We start from the raw sequence: 11774 nt of genomic DNA on the forward strand, positions 1-11774 counted from the left end.
TAAACTCAATTAAGATGGCTAAAACCATCATCTACAAAGCAATTAAAACTATAAAATTGTCTTCAAGGCTTGTAAAACTTCTTACACGCTTATAAAGACAATTATAATCTTTATAAAGGTTGTAACGCTCTTACAATCTAATAGTGCAAACTAAATAAAAGATGTCGACGGTGCTAAGCTCGTCTCACATTTTCTTTACCAAAATGATTTCTCTGACTTCCTATCTAACGTTCAAGACATTCAAAAGACCACAATCTATATAAGAATTAACAACTCTGTTAAATCATGTAGTTGTGTATTTGTTACTTCTTATGAGGATGAACACACCTTCCTTATTGCTTCTTGTGAGACCACGTGAACTTTAAGGAAGACTTGACCTATATTGGGTTATATTCCATTATATTTATAACGTTTTTCGTTGTTTTTTTTGTTCATATTATTAGTACTGATGCCGGCTTGCGTTAATTTATGTTGGTTTCATTTGCATGTATGTATGTATGGTGCATATGTTCTAAGCCCTACTCGGTGGAGTGTGTATTTTCTTCGAAGCGGTGAATGTATGTGAAATATCACTTGCAACTAGCTCATCACATAATATGAATTGAGTTTACTTTCTGAGCACCCTCACTGGGATTGATTTTTTATCAAGTATTGAAAACTTCTACCAAACGGCATTTTCCTGCGTTAGGTTTTTTTTTCAAAGTTTACGGGCAGGGTAATGAGAAGACGATTGATGAAGTCAGTTTTATTCTGATCAATTCTATAGGAAAGATCCACGGTAACAAATAGAGAAAAGATACAACAGCAAAACCACCCCAGAAGACCCATTATATAAAACTCATTGAAACTAGTTGATCTTTTCCACTAGATCGTAATACTAGTAAATCATTATTTGTAAGGACCTGTATTTTGTAATATTCTTAGGAAAATAGAGACAAATATTGATACTGAGCTATTATTATTGATATAGAGCTATCATTGATATTCAGCTATCATTATTAAAATGTATTTAAGACTTAGTTTTTACTTAATTGGACTTCGTTTTAAAGAGAAAGAACTCCTAAACGTATGAACCAACGCTTTACTCGTTCCTTTTTTAAAGACCAGATTTAAATTTAAAATTCAAAATTAATGTTATAAGTATACCAGAAGTCAATCAATAAAATTATAAATGTACAATAAATTGATCTATAAGAATTTTTAACATGTTTATTCAGCTTAAAAAGCAATAATAATTAAAGCATAAATATTTTGATTTTATTTTTAAAAGCTTTTTAAATTTATGTATTTGTGTGTGAGTAAATTTTTCTTTTTTTTTTTCTGTTTTTTTTTTTTTAATGTATTATGTGAAAAAAAAAATTTGCTTAATATTCAAGTCTCCTAGAGAGCATTGATAATCTTAAACTTCATTGATAAAGATTGTTAAACAGTCCAAATTTGCAGAAATCAAAAAATCAAAAATTATGTAGCTTTTAGAAAAAATCTGGTTGCAGATTTTAACTGATTATAGCATAATTATTATATAATGTAAAGAGGGGTTGAGAGCCAGAGAACAATCTAATTTTCCCGATGACATTTTATGCACCCCTCTAGGACTCTAAAAGTGTACTACATATAGGCTAGTGGTATTTTCTTGTATTAAAATATTTTTTGACATCTGATTAATAGTTTCAGTTCAAAACCTTTTTCACTGTTTTATCAGAAAAAGCTGTGTTGTGTGTTTTCTCAGAATTACTTCCAACAGGCTGAAGCCCCTCTGGCTCTTAGTGCCACGTAATGATAATAATATATAATAATAATAATAGTATCATGTATTAACTATTTAAAAAAATGACTGCTAGCACCATCCAGTTGTTTGTACAAATCGATAACAAAACTGTTCAAATTAGTGCACAGGAAAATTGGTCAATATTGCAGTTAAAGCAACATCTTTACCTTCATTCAAATACACCATCAGATGAGCTTCGAGTCATATTTGCAGGATCTGAATTGGCAAACTCTGTTTTGTTAAAGGTTTGTAAATTTGTAAAATAGTAATATATCAAGAATATTCTGAGTAAACTGTAAAGTGCAATCATTTAAGTTTGTGATTTTACATTTTAATTTGTTCTTATTTGATTACATCTTTTGCGTCTTTTTTTTATTCCACAAGTTCATATTTGTTTAAAAGTTATATATAATTATTAAAGATAACTAGTACCTAACATTGGTTTAAAAAAAAGAAACATTCAAAAGTGTTTTCATTTTAAAATAATTAGATTTTTATTTAGAATTGTCACTTTGCTGGTGGAACAACTATTCATGCTGTTGTTGTTAAACCAAAAAATAGTATTTTTACTTCTGTGATTCCAACCAATTTTATTGGGCCAACACATCATGGAATTGCAACAAACCACGAGGGTAAGCTGATTAGTACTTTTAACTCAGAATATTATTATTTCGAGGATAGAGCTAAGGTCTATTTGCTATTCTTATTTATTTCACACCTAACTAAGCTGTATATGTTTTCTTATTCTATCTTTTATTTATTTAATATATACTATATATAAAAAATAAAAGGTAGAAAATACAGCAAAAAATTAAAAAAATACTATGTAAAGTATTTATTAAGAGAAGAGATAAAGAAAATATGCAGATTTCTAAGCGAAGGTCTTTTGTAAAAAATAAAACTTAGAAAAAAAGCTGTGAAAATTAACTTTGTGAAAACAGAGTTATAAAAATATTTAAATACTCAATATAAGTATTTAAATACATAAACATATAAGAATATGTATGAAATATATAAGATATAAAATCTAGTATGTATAATATAAAATAATGTAAAATGAATAAGAAAATTAAAGTTTTATTAAAAAAAGAGTAACTTTACAATCAAAAATGTTTATAAATGATTATAAATATTTTAATGTGTAAATATATATTAACTTATTTAGAATCTTTCAAATCCATAATTATGAAGTTTAACATTAAGTTTTTCAATTAAGAAACTGCAAAAAGATCAAGATTTTATGTGTTTTGCAAAAATGGATGTGATTCAGTTCAAATAGGAAAGTTGCGTGTTCGTTGCAAAAAATGTAAAGACGAGGCTTTTGAAATCTCCAAGGTGAATTGTATTTTATTGATTACTTTTTATGTTAAACCAATCTCTTTATTAACTAAATTCTTTAATCAAAGAATTTTTAGATAGATTGATTTTATTTATATATATATATATATATATATATATATATATATATATATATATATATATATATATATATATATATAATATATATATATAAAATTAAATCAATCTATCTAAATCTATTTTATACATACATACATATAGATATGTATATATATGTATATATGTATAAAAAGTTCCATTTCTTCTTATCTTTTATATCTTTACATTAAAAGGGACCTGATTCTTGGAAAGACATTCTAACTGATAATCAGATTACTGGATTATGTAATTCACAAGCTCATTGTGATGGTACCAATGCAGTAAGTGCTTTTCTTTCAAGCTGTTAAGTTGTTTATTTGAGTTGAATAATTTTTTGGGTTGTGCTCATTGTTCAAAAAAAAAGCAAGAGAACAAAAGACCAGTAAACTCAGTTTATTGGATTCTGAGAGATAAAATTAAGCTGATTCTTTAATTTGGAGAAAATATTGTTAGAAATAAAGTAGTTGCCTTACTGAGCAGATTATGGTACCAACATAGGATTTTGAAGGAATTTTCAAAGTAAACTTTGTTAAGTTGTATTTACAAAACCTTCACTGATTTCCCTCTTTTTGTAGGTCCTTTATAAATGAGCACTTGATAGTAAAGGAAAAAATGAAAAAAAAAAGCTTTTCTTCTAGGAATTTTATTTTAAATGTGGAAATCATGAAAGAAATTCATCATCACATGAATATGAAAATGTTGTTGCACTTCCATTATTGCACACAAATACACAGAGCATATCTTGCTTAGCATGTACTGGTGTAAGGTTTGCACATCTTCATTAAATTTTGTAATGAATTAATTGTGTTTATTTTAGATATCATCTTTATAATTAGTTGTCATTAGTTGTAAAGATAATATATCTGAAAAAGCTTTTATTTATTAAATTATTTAATAATAATAATAATAATAATAATAATAATAATAATAATAATAATAATAATAATAATAATAATAATAATAATAATAATAATAATAATGATAATAATAATAACAATAATAATAATAATAATAATAATAATAATAATAATAATAATAATAATAATAATAATAATAATAATAATAATAATAATAATAATAATAATAATAATAATAATAATAATAATAATAAAAATAATAATAATAATAATAATAATAATAATAATAATAATAATAATGATAATAATAATAACAATAATAATAATAATAATAATAATAATAATAATAATAATAATAATAATAATAATAATAATAATAATAATAATAATAATAGTAATAATAATAATAATAATAATAATAATGATAATAATAATAACAATAATAATAATAATAATAATGATAATAATAATAATAATAATAATAATAATAATAATAATAATAATAATAATAATAATAATAATAATAATAATAATAATAATAATAATAATAATAATAATAATAATAATAATAATAATGATAATAATAATAATAATAATAATAATAATAATAATAATAATAATAATAATAATAATAATAATAATAATAATAATAATAATAATAATAATAATAATAACAATAATAATAATGATAATAACAATAATAATAATAATGATAATAACAGTAATAATAGTAATAGTAATAGTAATAGTAATAGTAATAGTAATAGTAATAATAATAATAATAGCAACAGCAACAACAACAACAACAAAAATAATAAAAATGATAATAATAATGATAATAATAATGATAATAATAATAATGATGATAATAATAATAATAATAATGATAAATATTATTATTGTTATTATTTTTATTATCAATACTTATCAATGCTATTAAGCTATAATTGTTTTTACAGTAATATTGTGCTGGTGTTCCCATGTGAAGAGAAGCATGTCATATGTTTAGAGTGCTTTGCCTCTTACTGTGAAACAAGTTTAAATAGCAGGCATTTTATATTAAAAGAATCTACTGGCTACACTCTTCCTTGTCCCGGACTAGAAGGTTGGATTTCAAAAAATTGTTTGACTTTTTTTCTGGCTCTACCATTTGTTCCTGCATTGACAGTGATTTTCCCTTTTTGATGGTTTATTGATATACTGTAACACTCTTGTTTTGGTAAACGATTTGATATAAAATTTTCTTTTAATTTAGAGTCATGTGCTAAATGTTACATAGAAGAAGTTCATCATTTCATGATAGCTGGTAAAGATCAAGTATGGCTGAAAAATTATTGATTTTAATTTTTATAGCATTAAAAGTGCAGCGTATTTTCATTATGTTCCTACTCTCACTCTGTAATGAATTTTTTTTTAAAGAAATATGGACATTTTCGGTGTCTTTAAGTAAACAATAATCAAAATAATTATTTCTTAATCAATTACATAAAATAGTTATATGAAGCAATTAATCTACACTAATGTGTTTGATTTTGAAATCAAAAAGATTTTTCAGAAGAAAAGATATGTCGTTGGAAAGAAGACTACGATACTTCCTTAAATTTTTAAAAGTTAAACTTATAGTGAAAATATTTAAGATTGCATTTTTATCTTTTCAAAAGTTTAAACGTCCCGGCTGAAATTTTAGCCACTCGCATTCATCTTAACAAAGTCTCCAAGCTGGACTTTGTTAAGAAATGAGATAAAGAAATGCGCAGTTGAAACTAAAAGATTTTTTAAAAATGGATTTAACGTTTTACAATCCCTCGTAAAAACCGATCGGCAAATCGTAGTTAGCGTCTTTTGAGAAAATTCCTTCCCCATAAAATTGTTTTCTTTTTTTAGTATGAACGCTACAAAAAATTTGCTGCAGAAGATTTTGTTCTTCGAAATGGAGGTATACTCTGTCCTGGGGAGGGCTGTGGAAATGGTATACTTTTGGATCATGAGTACAGAAAAGTAGTTTGTTATAAGTCAAGAGGAGGTTGCGGGGTAATTAATCTTCTTGGTTTTTAATTGTCATAATATTTATGCTTACTATGCTTATTATGCTTATTATGAATAAATTTGTGTTCTGCAAAGTAAAGACACTTCACTTTATCTAAAAATAACACAAAAAATCTTTTTGTCAACTAGCTCGTCTTTTGTCGACTTTGTCTTCTTCCTTACCACGATGGCGAATGTACAAATTTAGCACAAGATGCTATTACAAGGGATAGTATCGTAAGTTTTAAGTGTCACATGCCACATGGCGCTAATAGTTAAGCATTGTGTAAAAGCTATAAGATTTCCTTATTATTTTTTTAAATCTGATTTTTATTCTTTAATTTTGACAACGTTCAAAAAAAAGAGATTTTTTGTCATAAAAAATTACTTTAAAAAAAAACAATCGAACATAAAATCTTTTTTATTCAAGGATTATAAAATCAATTACACTGATGCTTTACAAGCAAAATGGAGAGACGAGATTAAATGTCGTGATACTATAGCTTTAACTACTAAGCCTTGTCCTAGGTGTCATACCCGAATAGAGAAAAGCGGTAAGAAGCTATAATTTTAAGTGTCATATTGAGCACCCCTGTTTACTTAAATGATCAAGATTTCATTTTTCTAGGTGGGTGTAATCATATGCATTGTCCGCGCTGTGATTTTCAATGGTGTTGGTTGTGTTTGGTGGAGTGGGGGAGAAATTGCGAAGCTGATCATTGGTTTAGAGTTGGTTGATGTCGCTGGTCTATCTGTTCTAGATGAATAATTTCAGTCTTTTGGTACGCCATATGAAAAAAAGAATCATGAAGTCTAAAAGTCATTCTTCGAAGTTAGATTTAAAAGAATATCGTTTTAGGAATTTTTTTAGAAAACTTCAATTTTGATTCAGTCATAAAGCAGAACTGTTCGCTGTTTTTATAGAAAAGCCATATTGTGTAAGGGATGAATTTTCGAGCGAAAAGAAAACAATAGTGCAATTTAAAAGCTAGTACTTTCATTAGCAAAATAACACGTGATAAAAAATGAAAAAAAAATTTAAACGTTTCAAAATATTTTTTGGTTTTTACAACAATATTCTTAAGACTTTTATAAAACCGCCTTTTATTTGCAAAAATAAGCGTCGATGCGCCGTGGCATGCTTGCAATTGATTTTTTACTTTTACAAAAGATCCTGATAGTCTTCTACTGAAGAACGCGCTTATTGATTATAATTTCATTTCCAATCTTTCGCTTTATAAGCTCTCACATGTTTTTGATGGGGTTAAGATCAGTTGAGTTACCTGGCCATGGCAATACTTCAGTTTTTTTTCTTTCTCAAGTAAATCAAGACAATTTTTTATGTATGCAGGGTTCCCACTCCTCCTTATAAACCTTAAATATCCTTAATAAAAAAAAACTCATTAAAAGTCCTTAAATAACCTTAAAAAAAGTTCAAATTTAACTGCTGTCCTTAATTTCTCTTTATTTTCTCACATTATCTTCAAGGAAATTTTATTAAAGTATATGGATTATACTTATCAATAGAGAAGCAAGTAGTTACTTCTTTGATGATTTGAAATCCTACACCTATATATATATATATATATATATATATATATATATATATATATATATATACACATACCCAGTTGGCACAAGACGTGTTTTAAACGTCTAAAATATGTATTAAAACGTTTTAATACGTGTTTTAGATGCTTTCAACGCGTCTTGTGCCCACTGGGTATATATATATATATATATATATATATATATATATATATATATATATAAGGGTGCATCACAAAACAACAATTTAAAAAAATTGATTTTGTCTGACACCTAATTGTGTTCTATATATTAAAAAAACACTGACAATATTTTTTAGAGGTCCCCCAACACCCTTGAATATTTGACCGGTCCCTAATAATTTCAAAAAAATTGCTTTTCAAAAGTAGTTCATGTTGGGTCTCAAATTAAGTAATATTTTATAAAAATTTAAAAAATAATCATCATTTTATTAAAAAAAATTCACATTAGACTTTACTGCAATAAATATGACATTTTTAAAGGAAAAATGAAAAAGGTGCATTTTTTGTAGTTTTATATATACATAGCAGTGAAATAAAAATGTGTTTTTTTTTTAAATGATTTTTTTTGAAATTTTTTTAAAATTTTGCTTAATTTGAGACCCAACACGACCTACTTTTGAAAAACTATATATTTTTTAATTATTAGGGACTGGTCAAATATTCAAGGGTGTTGGGGGACCTCTAAAAATATTTCTTATTCTTAAGTTTTTGAAAGTCATTGTTTTTTTAATATATAGAACACAATTAGGTGTCAGACAAAATCAATATTTTTAAATTGTTATTTTGTGATGCACCCTAATATATATAAATATATATTTATATATAGAGAAAGCCCACTTTCTCCTTTTTTTTTAAAGCACCTGTTTGATTGAAATTATTTTGAAAACTGTTTAATTTTTTCAATTTTTTATTAGTGCTAATTAATAAGTAAAGTCTTTACTATTTAATTGACATGTTGTTTCCTTAAAATTTACTTTGTACTACTAAATATATATAATTTTAAAACATCTACTTTATAATTTTCATTTTTTTAATGTTGGCCAAAAGTTGAGGCTTGCTGCTTTATTTGATAATTTTCTTTTATAATTTTGCTTTTATTTTCATCAGCATTTACTAACTCTAAACTTTTGTTATTGTTGTTTGAAATATTACTAACAAAAACTTAAATTAAAACAAGTAATAAAAAAAGTTACAAAATGAGCTATAAAAAAATACAGCATGAAACTCCAAAATTACGGTTGACAATCTATGAAAAAACATGTTACGAATCTATTTTTCTTTGAGACCAAAGACTATCTCATCGTCAAAAAAACAATTTGAAAAAAAGTTAACTATTGCATATTCAATTTTACATTAAAGCGAACCAAGAAAAGTAGTAGCACATGTATGCATTTTGGCCTGCATGAACTATACAGAAGTTGTATGCTATCAATTATTTGAAGGTCAAATTAATTTTGATAAGTATATTGAAATTTTAGAATATTGATAATACCTTTCTTTGTGGTCCTCTGATGGTTCAAAACACGTAAGTTCAAAGAAGCGCTTATTCGTTGAGTTCAAAAAAAGACTGTTTCCAAGAAATAACGTTGCACCATCTTGTATAAATAAAAGATTCATTATATTTTTTGATTAATATGCAATTTGGAAAAGCAACTGACGTCCACAGGAATCAGTTTCTTTATACTGCCCCTGTCTCAACCCTTCTCCTATCCTACAAATGATGGACCACATCATTACTGAAAGTGAATACTTGACTGTTTTCGAAATACAGTTAGGATGAAATTTTGTGTTTGTTCTACGAAAGAAAAATGAAAAAATGGGCTGTTTTGTCTATCATTACTTGAAAGATTGACTCGTCCGAAAAGCAAATCTGAAAAAATGCTTATTTTATGTGACAGGAACCTTTCTAAATAAATCATGTATAAGAGTGAATAAAAATATTTTCAAATATTACCTCTTCCCAAGTCTCAACAGACCAATAACAGTGATTCATGAAAAAAAGTTAGTTTTGGTTTCTTGGATGGATGATGACAAATTTAGCCTTTCTTCTATCAGTCTTCTGGGAATAGTCTGGTCTAAGCAACAACACCAGCGTCATGGATAATCATATTCAATGCTCTTTGTGGTTTTTTTTTATACTTGATGCAGATATTCCGGATGATAAGGTCAGCTCTTGTATTGTTTTTGTTTTGAAGGTGGTCTCTTTGGACCTAACTCCTGTCCAGTATCATTTTTTTCTCACTCGCATTAACGGTTTGGTGAGAACCTTTACAATTGGTACAATTTTCCGCTGAGAATATTGTATATTCTGTAGAAGAAAACTCACATCTCTAATTATTTTGGAGCTGTATCAAATCTTTCCTTAAAGCTGAGGACTTATGTTTAGAATTTAAAAAAATGGGTGGACTTAGGTAACTTAACATAAGCATAGAACCTTTTATTTAAAGAAAAGCAGTTACTGATTAACTATGTGTTTACATAGTTCAAACGTTAAGCTTTACATTAAAATACATTAAAATTTAACAAATATATTAACCTCAAATCGTCACAAACCTATCGGATTGACTATGACAGGTGATATACATAAATACAATATCGATTCGTTACTCTGTTTGATACTGGTGTTCTACGAAAAATTATCTTCAGCCGAACAATTTAACTTTAACTACAAAAAATAAACTACAAATTAAGTTAAAATAGGACATTTTTTTTTGAAAGACGACTCAAACCTGATGTCATCAATGTAAAGAGTTATGATTAAACAAAACAACTCCGAGTTTCAACCAAAGATCACCGCTCTATTATTGTTATCAAAAAAGTAATAAAATGTTAAAATATTTTTTGGAGTCAATGTTCACCAGTTAAACCCTATTAAACGCTAATTCCATAATTATGTAACCCCCCCCCCCCCCCCCGTTATATTACCATTAATCCAAATTCTAAGAAAAATTCTAATCTAAATTCTATTGGAAGGTTTCGATTCGATTGCGCAGGACAACAATAAAACGTTTCTGTTGATGAAATTTTTTTTTAGACATTTTCATCTAATAATTACAAAAAGGTAATCGTATCATTTTGGTTTAAACCAAATGTATACGATGACTTCTTCAAACAGACACAAGTCCATACATGATCCTAGTTTATTCTGATTTCAGATTTGAATTCAGTGTATATAAATTATGTAAGAGCAAGTATCAAAATTAATCCAGAACTTTCTTTAGTGTGGCGTGAACTCTATAAACGATCATTACACCAGAGGAAAATCGCGGTAAAAATATGAAACCCTCTTAAAAGAATTGCAAAAACCTTGGCATCAAAATACCACATACATTTATTGATAGCCTACCAATAGAAATCTAGTATTTAGCTCTTGTTATAATTTTCATTAAAGCATGTTGCGCTTTTTTGTCTTTTTTACAGTGATTTTGTTCATCCGTTCTCTATTTACGTAAATAGAAAATTTTTTTAGTATTAAGATTGATGATTGTTGTTATGAATTACAACAACCATCAATCTTAGGCGTCTGATAATCTTTTACATGAAAATCAATTTTTATTCAAAATAAAAATGGACAGTATAAAGACAAACTTGATTTAAAACTATTGCATATTAAGGATTTTTTTTAACAAGTCTGCACTGTACTCAAACGAACAGAAGCTGAAAAACGCATTGCATTATACTTAGACCTATGCAGAACAAAATGCTTAATAACTCACAACTCTTTTTTTTTTTTTAAATTCTCTTAATATTTTTTTTTTTTAAATTCTCCATTAAGTTATTATTAATCGAGAAAAATTCCTTCCCATATCTACTTCCAGGTAAAAACTAATTTCATCAGCATTTTTATCTGGTAATCATACATTTTTTGGACTTACCAGGCTAAATCTTGTTAAAAGCAAGAGGACTTTTTCAATGAGAAAGATAGCATTTCAGCCATGCCCACTATTCTTAAGGGTGGACAGGATTCAAACGCTATTTACGTTTTATTATGTTACTCCGGAGCTCAATAAGACTCCATGCATAATACATCGTATTGGTACATGTTGGGAATTTATTCAATCGTGAAAAACCATAAATATTAAATACCCCTATTTCATCGACAAAGTTTTATGAAAA

At 26.4% G+C, this 11774-nt stretch overlaps 1 protein-coding gene across 1 annotated transcript; it reads left to right on the plus strand.

The window, feature by feature from the left end:
- Positions 1 to 916: 916 nt before the first annotated feature.
- Positions 917 to 7140, plus strand: LOC149884471 (E3 ubiquitin-protein ligase parkin-like). Its single transcript, XM_090096505.1, has 11 exons — positions 917 to 2013; positions 2271 to 2400; positions 2985 to 3103; positions 3400 to 3486; positions 3844 to 3971; positions 5022 to 5167; positions 5318 to 5379; positions 5947 to 6093; positions 6238 to 6324; positions 6518 to 6641; positions 6716 to 7140. Exons 1-11 carry the CDS (start codon positions 1831 to 1833, stop codon positions 6823 to 6825), a joined length of 1323 nt encoding a protein of 440 aa, XP_089952631.1. The 5' UTR covers positions 917 to 1830; the 3' UTR covers positions 6826 to 7140.
- The last annotated feature ends 4634 nt before the right edge of the window (positions 7141 to 11774 follow it).

Source organism: Hydra viridissima, unplaced genomic scaffold (genome assembly GCF_058129835.1).
Source record: "Hydra viridissima isolate aposymbiotic clone 2 unplaced genomic scaffold, HvirCarnegie_v1 scaffold_8, whole genome shotgun sequence".
In the NCBI taxonomy this organism is placed as follows: domain Eukaryota; kingdom Metazoa; phylum Cnidaria; class Hydrozoa; order Anthoathecata; family Hydridae; genus Hydra; species Hydra viridissima.

Bases quoted from the DNA above. Each gene is read 5' to 3' on its own strand.
- LOC149884471 (XM_090096505.1), top strand. From the start codon at position 1,831: ATGACTGCTAGCACCATCCAGTTGTTTGTACAAATCGATAACAAAACT. The intron at 3,972-5,021 runs GTTTGCACATCT...TTGTTTTTACAG, and splicing joins TTAGCATGTACTGGTGTAAG to TAATATTGTGCTGGTGTTCC. The intron at 6,642-6,715 runs GTAAGAAGCTAT...TCATTTTTCTAG, and splicing joins TACCCGAATAGAGAAAAGCG to GTGGGTGTAATCATATGCAT.